Source organism: Rhinopithecus bieti, unplaced genomic scaffold, assembly GCF_001698545.2.
Source record: "Rhinopithecus bieti isolate Rb0 unplaced genomic scaffold, ASM169854v2 scaffold_27006, whole genome shotgun sequence".
NCBI classification, from domain to species: Eukaryota; Metazoa; Chordata; class Mammalia; order Primates; family Cercopithecidae; genus Rhinopithecus; species Rhinopithecus bieti.
This window is the reverse complement of record NW_016813373.1, coordinates 4,091,267-4,106,810: the sequence shown is the minus strand read 5'-3', so window position 1 is coordinate 4,106,810 and position 15,544 is coordinate 4,091,267. Positions and strand designations below refer to the sequence as shown.

General features: G+C 35.8%; 1 protein-coding gene and 1 pseudogene across 1 annotated transcript in view; one reads left to right on the top strand and one right to left on the bottom strand.

The window, feature by feature from the left end:
• LOC108512713 (60S ribosomal protein L5-like) overlaps positions 1–552 on the top strand; it is a 1,798-nt pseudogene extending 1,246 nt beyond the window's left edge.
• The window catches only part of SWT1 (SWT1 RNA endoribonuclease homolog), a 139,966-nt gene that overhangs the window by 63,958 nt on the left and 60,464 nt on the right, over positions 1–15,544 (bottom strand). Inside the window, 2 exon segments of the mRNA XM_017848065.1 lie at positions 6,171–6,358; positions 13,540–13,688. Coding sequence (XP_017703554.1) covers positions 6,171–6,358; positions 13,540–13,688 — 337 coding nt within the window.

The window sequence follows — 15,544 nt, the reverse complement described above, 5'->3', positions numbered from 1 at the left end:
GCACTATTCACAATAGCAAAGACTTGGAACCAACCCAAATGTCCATCAATGACAGACTGGATTAAGAAAATGTGGCACATATACACCATGGAATACTATGCAGCCATAAAAAAGGATGAGTTTGTGTCCTTTGTAGGGACATGGATGCAGCTGGAAACCATCATTCTCAGCAAACTATCGCAAGAACAGAAAACCAAACACCGCATGCTCTCACTCATAGGGGGGAATTGAACAATGAGACCACTTGGACACAGGAAGGGGAACATCACACACCGGGGCCTGTCATGGGGTTGGGGGAGGGGGAAGGGATAGCATTAGGAGACATACCTAATGTAAATGACGAATTAATGGGTGCAGCACACCAACAAGGCACATGTATACATATATAACAAACCTGCACGTTGTGCATATGTAACCTAGAACTTAAACAAATAAAAAAAGAAGAAGAAGAGGTGAAATTGTTCCAAAATGTCCATTGCTCAGAAGGAAGATCAGATAGCTCAAAAGAAGGCAAGCTTCCTCAGAGCTCAGGAGCAGGCTGCTGAGAGCTAAACCAAACAATTTTCTATAAGGATTTTGGAGATAAAGAAAATACACTTATGGATAGCAAAAAAGAAAAAGAAAAAAAAAAGTCTCAGAAGCTTAAATGAGAAACAGCAGGGAAGTTGCTTTTTTGTTTGTTTATTTGTTTTTGTTTGTTTTAACTTGAATCAGGAGTGGTATCTAACACTTATCCAAATTCCTTGTAAGTAGAAAAGACACCAAAAACCTGACCTGATGAGCTACAAATTTGCAACTGATTTTTAAAGAGAGGGTCTTATTGTGTTGCCCAGGCTGGTCTCAAACATTTGGCCTCAAGTGATCCTCCCACCTCAGTCTCCCAAAGTGCTGGGATTACAGGTATAAGCCACTGTTCCCAGCCTCACTCTAGTAGTTTTATATGACTAATTGTGCACAGGTCCTACCAGACTTCCAAATAAGCATCTTTACATGAAAGGCCCATGAACGATTATGTTGAAAAACTTCTATAATGTGTCTGGTACATAACCAGGCTTGAGAAACAGTAAGGTAGGCCTAAATACATATGTATTAATAAGGCAATATAAGCATTTTTGTCTTGCTGAAATGCTATTAAAGTCTATTATCCAGAAACTACGCAAAACTCTCTAGTATCCAACACAAATTCATGTGCATTATAGATGAACTCTAAGAAAGGACAGCTAAAATATCTTAGATATAGTTTTAATCTGTTTTATTTTGAAAGTGGTAATCCCTGTCAGGGATATATGGTAACTTTCTGCTAACCAGAATGTCTGATTAGCCAAAACCTTAAAAATACGTTAAGATTGAAACAAAAAAAACCTTTGCTTTATATGAAAATATAAATTTGTAAATATTATTGTTAGTTCTCATGCCATTTATTGTTATTTCTTTACCGTGACAGGTTATAAAGCCAGTAGTTTGTTTACGTACACTAAAGTACTAGAAGTATTTCTTCCTTTTAAACAAATATTTATCTTCTTTTAACAAAATCTTACAATGAATAACAGTAACACAGTCATGCATCACTTAAGACAATGAGAATACATTCTGAGAAATGCACTGCTGGGCAATTTCATTGTTATGCAAACATCTTAGAGTGTATTTACATAAACCTAGATGGTATGACTTACTAGACGTCTATGCTGTATGGTATAGCCTATTGCTCCTTAGCTACAAACTGGTACAGGATATTACTATACTGAATACTGCAGGCAGCTGTAACACAATGTTAACTATTTGGGTATTGAAACATATGTAAGCATAGGAAAAGTACAGTAAAAGATACGGTATTATAATTTTATGGGACTACTGTCATACATATTCCACTGTTGACCAAAATGTTGTAATGAAAGTGCTAAAAAAAATGACAAAACTTTAGCTAGACAAAAAAAAAGAGGAGTGAATACGCAAATCAGAGACGAAAAGGACATTACCACAGAAATATGAAGAATCATAAGAAACTATTATGAATAGCCATTAATGAATAACTACAATAACAAGTTTGATAACACAGAAGAAACAGATAAATTCTTGGACACATACAATCTACCAGGATTCAATTATGAAGAAACAGGAAATCTGAACAAACCCATAACAAGTGAGGAAATTTAATCAGTAATAAAATTTTCCATCAATGAAAATTCCAGGACCTGATGGCATCATTGCTGAATTCTAACAAATATTTAAAGAAAAATTAATACCAGTTTTCCTCAAATGATTCTAGAAAACTGAAGAAGCGGGAATACTTGCAAACTCATTATATGAGGCCAACATTACCAATTTCAAAACTAGACAAGGACACGGTAAGAAAAGAAAACTACAGACCAATATCCTTGATAAACATAGGTACGAAAATTCTCAACAAGATGCTAGCAAACTGAATCCAACCACACATTAAAAAGTTCACTGTGATCAAGTGGGATCCATCTCAGGGATGCAAGAATGGTTCAAAATACACAAATCAATAAATGTGATAAACCACATTAACAAAATCAAAACCAAAAATGATAGGATCATTTCAATAGATGCAGAAAAAGCATTTGACAAAATTCAACATCCCTTCATGATTAAAAACTCCCAAAAAATTAGATACAGAAGGAGCATACCTCAATGCAATAAAGGCCATATATGACAAACCCATAGCTAACATCATACTGAAGGAACAAGAACATCCACTTTTACCACTTGTATTCAACACTGTACTGGAAGTATTAGAGCAATTAGACAAGAAAAATAAATGAAGGGCATCCAAATTGGAAAGAAGGAAGTCAAATTATCCCTGTTCACAGACAACATGATCGTATATATGGAAAACCCTTAAGACTCCACCAAAAATCTCTTTGAGACAATAAATGAATTCAATAAAGTTGCAGGACACTAATCAACATACAAAAGTCAATGGTATTTCTATATGCTAATGATGAACTATCTGAAAAAGAAAACAAGAAAACAATTCAATTTATAATAGCTACCAAAAAAGCAAACCTAATCAAGGAGGTGAAAGATCTTATGCTGAAAACTCTAAAACATGGATGAAAGAAATAGAAGGGGATACAATAAATGGAAAGATGTCTCATGTTCATGTATTGGAAGAATTAACATCATCAAAATAATACTTTCCAACGTGATCTACAGATTTAATGCAATCCCTATCAAAATTCCAGTGTCATTCTTCATAGAAACAAACAAAAAAATCACAAATTTCGCATGCCAAATTTGAATAGCCAAAGCAATCCCTGAGCAAAAAGAACAAAGCTGGAGGCATCACACTACCTGATTTCAAAATATACCACAAACAACCAAAAATTAACCTAGAGAAAAACAAACAATAAAATATACCACAAAGCTACAGTAACCAAAACAGCATGGTACTGGCTGGCATAAGACAGACACATAAACCAATGGAACAGAATAGAGAGCCTAGAAATAAATTAACATACCCAAAGCCATCTGATTTTTGACACAGGTACCAAGAACACACATTGGGAAAAAGTCTCTTCAATAAATGGTGCTGGGAAAACTGGATATCCACATGCAGAAGAATGAAACTAGACCCCTACCTCTTACCATATAGAAAAACCAACTCAAAATGAATTGAAGATTTAAGTATAAAACTCAAAACTATGAAACTCCTAGAAGAAAATGTAAGGGAAATGCTTCAGGACATTGGATTGGGCAAGAATTTTAATAAGACCTCCAAAACCACAGGCAACAAAACCAAAAACAGACAAATGGAACTACATCAAACTAAAAAGTTTTTACACAGTGAAGGAAACAACATAGTGAAAAGACAACCAAGAGAATGGGAGGAAGTATACACAAACTATATATCTTACAAGGGATTAATATCCAGAATATATAAGAAACTAACAGCAAGAAAACAAGATAACCCAGTTAAAAATGGGCAAAAGGATAAATGGCCTTCAGCTCCATCCATGTTCCTGCAAAGGACATGAACTCATTCTTTCTTATGGATGCTTAATACTCCATGGGGTATATAGGGCATTATCCTTAGCAAACTAATGCAGGAACAAAAAACCAAATACCGCATGTGCTCAGTTATAAGTGGGAGCTAAATGATGAGAACATAAGGACACAAGGAGGGGAACAATGGACACTGGGGCCCACTGGAGGGTGGAAGGTGGGAGGAGCGAGAGGATCAGGGAAAACAATTAATGGGTACTAGGCTTAATGCCTGGGTAATGAAATAATCTGTCCAACAAACTCCCATGACACAAGTTCACCGATAAAATAAACTTGCACATGTACCCCTGAACTTAAAGTTTAAAAAATGGGCAAAAGACTTTAACATAAATTTTTCATAAGAAGACATTCGAATGGCCACCAGGTGTATGAAAAATGCTTGACATCACTAATCATCAGGGAAATGCAAATCAAAACCACAATGAGACACCACCTCACTCCAGTTAGAGTGGCTATTACCAAAAAGAAGAAAAGTGTTGGCCAGGTGTGATGGCTCACACCTGTAACCCTTTGGGAAATCAAGGCAAGAGAACTGCTTAAGCCCAGGAGTTTGCAGGAGTTTGAGACCAACCTGGGCAACACAGTGAGACATCATCTCTACAAAAAAATAATAATAATAAAAAAATGAGGTGGGAGGATCGTTTGAGCCCAAGAGGTCACTGCAGTGAGCCGTGATCATACCACTGTATTACCACCTGTGTGACAGAGTGAGACCCTGCCTCAAAAAACCAAACAAACAAAAAAACCGGTGTTGGCAATGATGTGCAGAAAAGGGAACACTTTATACACAGTTAGTGGGATTTGTAAATTAGTGGTGCCATTATGTAAAATAGTACAGAGGTTCCCCAAATAATTAAAAACTGAACTACTGTCTGATCCAGCAATCCCATTACTGGTTATTCATCCAAAGGAAATGAAATGAGTATGTCAAAGAGATGCCTGCACTCCTGTGTCTGCTGTAGCAGTATTTACAATAGCCAAGATATGCAATCAACATAAGTGTCCAATAATGGATGAATGCATAAAGGAAATGTGGTACATCATATACACAATGGAATACTTTTCATCCATAAAAAGAATGCTATTCTGTCATTTGTGACAATGTGGATAAATCTGGAGAATATCATGTTAAGTGAAAAAAGCCAGACATACTAACACTGCATGATCTCACTCATATGTAGAATCAAAACAAAAACAAAAACAAAAAACGTTTATCTCACAGAGGCAGAGTAGAACAGTGGTCACTAGAGAACAGAGAGAGGAGAATGAGGAGAGGTTGGTCAACATGTACAAAGTTACAATTAGATAGGTGGAATAAGTTCTGGTGTTCTATTGCATAGCAGAGTGACTATGGCTCAAAGTAAAGTATTGCACATTACAAAATAGCTAGAAGAGAGACTTTTGAATGTTCTGTTTTTTGTTTTTTTTTTGAGATGGAGTCCTGCTTTGTCACCCAGGCTGGAGTGCAGTGTTACAATCAGCTCACTGCAACCTCCACCTCCCAGATTCAAGCGATTCTCCTGCCTCAGCCTCCTGAGCAGCTGGGACAACAGGCACACGCCACCACGCCCGGTTTATTTTTGTATTTTTTTTTTTTAGTAGAGATGGGGTTTCACCATGTTGGCCAGGCTGGTTTCAAACTACTGACTTCAAGTGATCCATTCGCCTCTGCCTCCCAAAGTGCTGGGATTATGGGTGTGAGCTACCACGCCTGGCCTGAAGGTTCTTATCACAAAGAAGATCATGATAAATGCATGAGCTGATGAATACCTCATGAAAAATGCATGATAAATGCATTACAATAGCCAAGATATGAAATCAAACTAAGTGTCCAGTAACGATGAACACATAAAGGAAACGTGGTACATATACACAATGGAATACTTTTCATCCATAAAAAAGAATGCTATTCTGTCATTTGTGACAACGTGCATAAACCTGGAGAATATCATGTTAAGTGAAAAAAGCTTTTTTTTTTCCACTTAACACTTAAAATGCATGAGGTATTCATCATGCTCATTAGCCTGATTTGATTATATATTACATATATCTATTGAAACATCTAAATGCACCCCGTAAATATGTACAATTATAATGTCAATTAAAAAAATAAATTAAAAAAAAAATTCCCCCAAATTTAGTACCTGTTCTGATATATTGTAATCCAAACATTCTCTAGGATAGACCAGATTTCTTGATGTCTGCTGGCTTGGGGAAGATGAGAACTCGAGAAAACAGTGATTTCTTGATTATGAGACTTCATCAATGAAGTACCTTCCTGCTTTTTAGTCACTGTGTTTTCTGAAGAACTTGGCTTAAGTTTTGTCTTGACCTGGGGAAATATAAGAATTATATAAAATGCAGTTAGTTCTTCATTTGTAGATGAGAAAAAAAGAATGGCAACTGTGCTTACAAATGTTCTAGCTTTCTGAGAAGTAGTGGCAATTCTTTTTCTTTTATTATGTACATAATATTCTCAGAAAGGCATCAGAGCTAGAAAAGATATTTTCCTTTTCCATTTAAATCAAACAATATTTCCAATCTACTTATAATGATTTGTTTAGTTAACATGCTAATGTCAATTTCAGAATACTGCTTGAACACTTCTACATATGTAGTACTGAAAGAGATACAGGACCCCTAGAATATAAAGTATAGAGGTACAATCAAGCCTTGAAGCACCTTACAATCCAGTTTTAAGAAAATGTAAGGGGCTGCAAAGGGTTGTTTAAAAAAAATCAAGAGATAATTTAAACCTCAGGTTATGGGTAATGGTGAACCACTGAAGGTTTCTAACTTAGGCAGTGATATACTCAGAAGTGCACTCTAAGATAAACTAAAACAGAAGAAAGAGGAGGCAAGAAAACTGGTTAGAAGGTTACTGAAATAATCCAAGAGGAGAGTCCTGAGAACATGGATTAGCTATAAAAAGGCAGCAGAATGAAAAGAAAAATAAAATGCATGCAAGAAATATAAAGATTTGGCCAAAGACTAGATCCAGGGAGTGAGGGAGACCCTAAGACATTCTTTAACCTAGATGTGTTAGAAGAATGATACAAATAATAGGAACTTAGGGTGGTCATAAATCTAGAAGTGTGTGTGTGTGTGTGTGTGTGTGTGTGTGTGTGTGCGCGCGCGCGCGTGCGCACTGAGTAGGTTGAACCTTCTTCATTACTTCTGCAGAGGAATGTATACAGTTTTAGTCAGTACGTCAAACAAATACTTTATACAGGAATTGATGGAAATGCTATTTGATGTTCCACAATCACTGCAATTTTAAACATCACATTAACTTATGCATTGCTAATGATGGACAATACACTAAACATATCAGGTATTACAGTGTAGTAGCAATAAATTGTAGTGAGTATTTGTCTGTGTTTCCAAATTTCAGGGCCTCTTGTTGTAAAGCTAAGAAAAGAGGCTGCTTGCAAATAAGAATCTTCTTTGGATGAAGATAATATAAGTTTGTTTTTTATGTATATGTTGCATTTGAGGTATAAAAAATTATCCAGGTAAAGATAGCTAGCAAGTAATTGGACATGTAGATCTGCAGCTTAAAAATACAGCTGAGGGTCATTCTCATGGAGACAAGCCTTAGGAGATGAAATAGACAAACTGAAGGGGGAAAAGTAGGAACTAGCAAAAATAAGAGGGGAAGAATCAGTATGCAATAACAATAGAAGCCAAAGGAGTCAGGTTTCAGGAAAGAAAGGATAGACACCACCAAATGCTGAAGAAGGACTGAGAAGGAGGAGGAGAAGAAGAAGGAGAAAAGAGTAAGTTTGATAATCAGTAAGCAACCGACAACCTATGGTTTCTTTCAGTGGAGTGTGGAGATAAAATTCTACTGTAAAGGATTAAGGGGTGAGTGCTCTAGCCTCGTTTAGTTGGCAAAAAAAAAAAAAAAAAAAAAAAGAAAGAAAGAAAAGAAAAAAGAGACAAGAAAATAAAACAAACAAAAAAAGAGTGCAAAATGAAAACAATGGTTAGAAATTGCTTTTGTTTGTTTGTTTGTTTTTTGGTTTTTTTTTTTTTGAGACAGGGTATCACTCTGTCACCCAGGTTGGAGTGCAGTGGCGTGATCTCGGCTCACTGCAACCTCTGCCTCTAGGACTCAGGGGATCCTTCCACCTCTGCCCTCCCCAGTAGCTGGGACCAGAGGTGCAAGCCATCAGGCCCAGCTAATTTTGTTATTTGTTGTAGAGACAGAGTTTCGCCATGTTGCCCAGGCTGGCTGGTTGCCCAGATTGGTTGTGGCTCAACCAATCCGCCCACCTTGGCCTTCCAAAGTGCTTGGATTACAGGTATAAGCCACCATGCCTGGCCATAAATTGCTCTTTTAAGAAGTTTGGTAGTTGATGGAAGGACAGTGCAGTAAATAGAATGGCCAATGAAAAGTACGGTATTTAAGAATGGAAAAGATCTAAGCATATTTTAAAGCACAGTAAAAGAGATATACAATTTATTCCAGTTTAAAATATATATATATAGAGAGAGAGATAGATCTCACATGGAGGAAAACAGGAAAAGAAAAGTACCTAACAGAATGTACATTTTAACTATAAGTTTAAAAACTTAGTTTTTTGGTCTTTGCTCTATATACATACACAAAGCATATAAATACGTTTTGTAAACTTAAATAAAATCACTCCGTTTCTCTAGGCTTAAGTTCCCTCTGATAAAATGATGATTTCAAAGGATTAGTTTCATGGATTGCTAATTTAATACATATTAAATTTTTTAAATATAATTTCCAATACTATCAGTAGTAACAGTTAATATTTATTGAGCGTTTATTATGTACTTTCTCAGAATTTCATATTTATTAGCTCATTTAATCCTAACAACTACCTATGAAACAGATACTATGATGATCCATATTTTATAATCAAGGAAACTGAGGCATAGAAAGGTTAATTAACTCATCCAAGGTCACAGAGATGACAAGAGGCATGAACAGGATTTGACCTTCGGCAATCTGACTAGAATGAGGTTATGAACTCTCTCCATCTGTAAAAGTAAATGTTACCTTTCTTTACCTTCTTGGGCAAGAATAAAATTAAAAGATGATTCTTCCCATTTTGCCCGTTTACATTAAATTCTGAACTTAATAAATAGACAAAATGAAAAGACATTTTATCCTGAGATAATTTTTTATCACCAAATATATTTAAAATACAGCCCAGCATTTACCTAATGCCTCTTTTCTTTAGCTCTTAAACACTAGTATATATACTACGCAAGTGGATTTCTTTATCAAACACTACATAGAACTTACTACATGCTAGACATTAAGGTCTCCACAAATATTAACTTGTTAATTCACACGATAATTCTAAGGCCAGCATTATTATTACACTCATTTTACAAAAGAGAGAAATAAGATCCAAAGAGTTTAATTAGAGGTTAAAAACACCACAACTCAGGACCCTGAGGCACATAAATCTAAAGTTTATTAACAAGATTGATTTTAATTACTCTATCATCTTAGTAAAAAGCAAGTCCTTTTTTTTTTAAGTGGTTAGAAGGCCCATAAAATAAAAATGTACCTATCCTTTTCCTATTTCTCCCCTCTTATATGAAAATCTAGAAAAGGCAGGGCACAATGGTTCATGCCTGTAATCCTAGTAATTTGGGAGGCTGAGGCGGGAAGACTGCTTGAGGCCAAGAGTTCAAGACCAGCCTGGGCAACAAAGTGAGACGTAGTCTCTACAAAAAAATTTAAAACTTAGCTCAGCATGGTGGCACATGCCTGTGGTTCCAGCTATTCAGGAGGCTGAGGCTGGAGGATCATTTGACACGAGGTCAAGGTCAGAGAGAGCTATGATCACAACTCTGCACTCGGGCCTGGGCTACAAAGCGAGACCCTGTCTCCAAAAATAAATCTGAAAAATGATAGTTAGTTTATCTCCATTTTAGTTTCTCAGAAGCAACCAAATAATGAACGTTCCTCTTCTTCTGATTTTCTACACTTAATAAATTAAGATTAGGTAGTTTTTACAGTTACTAGGAGATACCGCATCTTTGGAGGTAATCTATTTGTTGCTCAAGTTACTGAGACATGACCAAATATATAAGACATATATAAAATCTAATACATTCTATAAAACAACTCCTGTTAAAAGTATATTTTAAAGCATCAGTCCCCAACCTTTTTGGCAACCAAGACTGGTTTCACGGAAGATAATTTTTCCATGCACTGGTGAGTGGGAAGATGGGTTTCAGGATGATTCAAACACAGTCCATTTATTGTGCACTTTATTTCTATTATCATTACATTGTAATATATAATGAAATAATTGGCTGGGTGTGGTGGCTCACGTCCATAATCCCAGAACTTTGGGAGGCCGAGGTGGGTGGATCACCTGAGGGTAGGAGTTCGAGACCAGCCTGGTCAACATGGTGAAACCCCATCTCTACTAAAAACACAAAAATCAGCCAGGTGTGGTGGCAGGCACCTGTAATCCCAGCTACTTGGGGGGCTGAGGCAGAAGAATCACTTGAACCCGGGAGGTGGAGGTTGCAGTGAGCTGGGATCGTGCCATCGCACTCCAGTCTGGGCAACAAGAGAGAAACTCCCTATCAAAAAAAAAAAGAAAAGAAAAGAAAAAGAAAGAAAGGAAAAGAAAAGAAAAGAAAAGAAAAGAAAAGAAGAGAAAAGAAAAGAAAAGAAAAGAAGGAAGGAAAGAAATAATTATACAACTCACCATGATGTAGAATCAGTGGGAGCCCTGACCTTGTTTTCCTGCAACTAGACAGTCCCATCTGGGGTGACAGGAGACAGTGACAGATCATCAGGCATTAGATTCTCATAAGGAACATACAACCCAGATCCCTCGTATGCACAGTTCACAACAGGGTTCATGCTCCTATAAGAATCTAATCCCACTGCTGATCTGACAAAAGGCGGGGCTCAGACAGTAATGTGAGTGATGGAGAGCGACTGTAAATATAGATTAAGTTTGCTTGCTTGCCCGCTGCTCACCTCCTGCTATGCCAATACCAGTCATGGCCCAGGAGCTGGGGACCCCTGTTTTAAAGGACTATACTAAATCATAAAGTTCTTGGTTTACTCAGACAATGAACTGTTTCTAACACAAAAATAAAGGTGCAACACTTCAGAGTTCTAATCCTGGAAACAACATGGATGGTTTCAAGTAATCACACTAAAGCCAAATGTTGAGGGAAAAGCACCATGAGGACGCTGGATTCTTTGCTACTCGTCTTCATGAATCTCTTGTTAATGTAGCAAATGAAACTCGAGATCCAGAAATACATAATTTATTAACAAGTCAATGGTCTTTTGTTTTTGTTTTTTTGAAATGGAGTCTCGCTCTGTCTCCTAGGCTGGAGTGCAATGGCACAATCTCGGCTCACTGCAACCTTTGCCTCCTGGGTTCAGGTGATTCTCCTGCCTCAGCCTCCCGAGTAGCTGGGACTACAGGTATGCGCCACCATGCCTGGCTAATTTTTGTATTTTTAGCAGAGACGGTGTTTTGCCGTGTTAGGCCAGGCTGGTCTTGAACTCCTGCCCTCAGGTGATCCTCCCACCTCACCCTCCCAAAGTGCTGGGATTACAGGCATGAGTCACCACGTCCAGTCAAGTCAATAGTTTTATGTATGCAATGGGCAACATATATGCAGTAGGCATATCATTATCTAACAACACAAAATTTTAACATCATATTTTCATGGTACCTCCCATCTGTAGGTTTTATTGATGAAAAGGGTTAAAAACTACACTTTTTTTATTTCAATTAATCCTAAAGTTTGTTTTATTCTCAATAATCTTAATTAAAAGACTGTTAAGACTTTAAGTATCCTGCACTTTCCATCTTTTCATCTTTCATTTTTTTCACTAAGGATATGATTTAGGACTCAATTTTGTGACAGGAAAGGAGAACACATCTTTTCCAACACAATCAAGGTACAATACTCATGCTATAACCCTCTAAATCCCTAGGCCCATTTTTTCCTACTAATAGTTCTAAAAATCATGCTTGCCATTAAAAAAATAAAACTACCAATGTTTTGGTCACCCCAAACCAAAAGATCATTTCACCCCTCAAATACATTCTTTCCTCAAGAATGATCACATAATTCCACTCAGTTTATTTAAAAAGCTGCTTCCTTTACTCCATGAAGTATTCTCTCAGCAAGGAAGTGCTTTCCTCATCAACTATGATTAATGTTAGTATCATCTAATCCTTTGATTACTTCATAGGTAGGGGACCTATTTGATATGAAAATCAATGAGAAAACCTGGACAATTCAGTTCCTCAGAGAAAAAAGAGAACATAATATCTATACTGCATAAAAGTTCCATTAATATCTCTTCTAGTAGTAGTGATAACTGAAGTTTTTTGAGCTGTTTATGCTACATAAAACTCTCAGATGTTTCTAGACTTGAAATTACAGCCAGGCACAGTACCTCACAACTCTATTCCCAACACTTTGGGAGGCTCAGGCAGGAGGATTGCTTGAGTCGAGGAGTCAAGACCAGCCTAGGTATTAGGGCAAAACTCTGCCTCTACTAAAAATATGAACAATTAGCCAGGTGTGGTGGTGCATGCCTGTAGACCCAGCTATTCGGGAGGCTGAGGTGCGAGAAGCACTTAAACCCAGGAGGTGGAGGTTGCAGTGAGCCCTGATCGTGCCAGGGTGACAGAGTAAAACCCTGTGTCAAAAAAATAAAAAATTAGAAGACTGTAATACTGGGGACAAAAATTACAGAGTTAAGTTCAAAAGAGATAAAAAGGCATCAGCTAAGATGGCTGCATAAGAATTACATGAAACTTACTAAAACTGTAGTTACATAGGATATCCTTATTTTAGAAAATGCAGATGGAAATATCCAGGGGAAAAAGGGCACCTAGGGGAAAAAGTGCAACATACTATCTGCAACATACTATCAAATAGTTCAGAAAAAAATATAGATAGGTAGATAGATGGACAGACACACAGGTGGGTAGGTAGAGAAAGAAAACAATAAAGCAAACGTGACAAAATACTAACATTTGGAGAATCAGGGTAAATAATATATATGGGGATTGATTGTACTGTTCTTGTAACCTTTTTATAAGTTTGAAATTATTTCAAAATAAAAAGTAAAACAAGGACAACATTACCAAGTAACACTGTCAAAAAATAGATTCAATAGGGTTTGAGAGAGTCTTGGCATCCGTATGTTTAAAACAATTTTCTAGGTATTTTTTATGTATGTGAGATCCACTGGCCTAGGGCACTGTAAATGAACAATCAAATAGCAATGCATAGCTTTCTTCCATCCATAAGTGAAAATAATATAAAATAACAACAACTGCTGTGACACTGCTTCCATAAAAGATCTGTGTTTTATAACTTGTAAGAGTTGCTTACTCTCTATTCAATTCACTTAACATTTACTTAATGAATAAGTTAGAATTACCCTTTATCTACTGTTGTCTGCTAAACACATTTTCAGAACATATATAATTAGCTACTCTAATTGGCATTCCAAAGGCATCTTACCTCTGCAAATGTCTGAAGGAGTTTGTTTACTTGAGCAAAGGTCTGTGGAAGAATACCATCATAATTTGACCTTGTACTGAAAGCATGTAACAAACTTCTAGAATCCTGAAGCAAGAATTTGACTGTTGCAAAATCCACTGCCTTATTAGCTGGTAATAGAAAATTAAGACAGAAAAATATGGAAGAATGAGTATACATCATAAAAATGTCTTTGGAACACTAATATTAATTTTGAAATTTAAGAAGAGTATACATTTACACCTATATGCCACTCCTAAGTTATCCCTCTGGTACAAAAAGCAATAATTAAATAGATTTAGTTATAAAGTCCTTTGAGTTGATTCTGGTATTCTGAATTCAGATTTCAGGAGTTCTCTCAGCGCGGTCAACTTCAAAGTAAAAATAAAGTTAAAGAATATTACACTTCTCAGAAAAAAGAGAAAATCACCAAAGAAACAAGTCAAACCACAGATTTCAGTGCTGAGGTGATTCACATAAGAGTACTATGGAGAGCTCAGAAGAGTCAGACTGTACTGGTAAGCATGTCAGCTACATATGGCACCTCTAATCATCTATCTACATAGTGATTTATCTTCAACTCCATTACATGAAACTTAATACTATGTTTACTAAAAACAATGAGTTATCTCTATATGTACAACACAACTTCAGGAGAGAAAAAAAGTTTGGGCAACAGTGAGAAGCAGAAGCAGCCTGCAGAATTTTTTTTCTGTAAATTAAAAGTGAGATAATCTACAAACAATAATTTAAAGGTATAACAATTTTCTCTCAAGGAACTAAAACTAATTACATTAAATTTTCAAACTGGTTGGGAAAGCTGGTGACAATAATTTCAAAAATTTCAAAAGTTATAAACAATAAAATTAAGTAATAAAGTCATAAAACTCAGAACAGAAAATATATTTCCATTATTAAAGCAGAATGCTACCTAGCGGTTTTCAAAATAACCATGCTACACTGTTGTTTACTTTTTGTTTTTATGTTCACAGTTTCAGAGACTCTATTGTATTCTGAAACATCAGCATGGCTTTTCATTGGCACTATGAGTTTAAAAAACAATAAGGAGTTCCTCTGTATCTCTTACACAAGAACTTGCTTGTGAAATCGTGAAGGGTCAAGTGAAATAAAAACTGTATCTTAATAATTAATTCCACAATATTCAGAAACTCTAATCTAATGGTTATAGCCAAGCCTCTGGCTTCTCCTTTATCCAAAAATATAAAAAATAATAATAAAGCAAGTCAATGTATTTCCTTACAGGAAAACTTTCACTTCTTTGTAAAGCCAATGACTAGTTTAAATTCCTGTGGATAATAAAAGATGCTACACACAGGACAGACTGTAGATTTGATGAACTTAGTAAATCCCCTGAGGAAGATATAATTGGACACAACTTCTTTTAAGGGTGCTTTTCCAATGTAAGGTATGTTTAATGATGCTTACAGATAAGAATTAATCATTTTATTTGTCTTACAAAAGTTCCTAAGGTTATGAGGAAAATAAATCCAGTAGACAGACACAACAAAAAAGGAAATCTACATTAATGAAATAGTCTAATGTTTATATAAGGCCAATAATTATTCAAAGCTAATATGGGTAACAAAGTCATAAAAGTTACTAGTCATTTTCCACACAATTTTTTATGAACTAATCTAAGGATACATGCTTGGTATTCTGAAGTCAAACAAATATATAATTCAAAAGCTGAAGGTATTATTAAAAGATAGTAAATAAGAACATAAATTGTGATTTTTCTCATTCAAAATTATCTTAGAGCAAGAGGCAATTTTTTTTTTTCTTTTTTTAGTTCCAAAACATTTTTATTGTGCTAAAAGGTGACCCTGTACACCTGTACATACTAAGCAATTACTCTCCATCACTCACCCTCTTATTCCCCGGTAATTCAGTTTTCTATAGATTCACCTATTCTGGAAGTTTCTTTTATTATTATTATTATTATTATTATTATTATTATTATTATTAT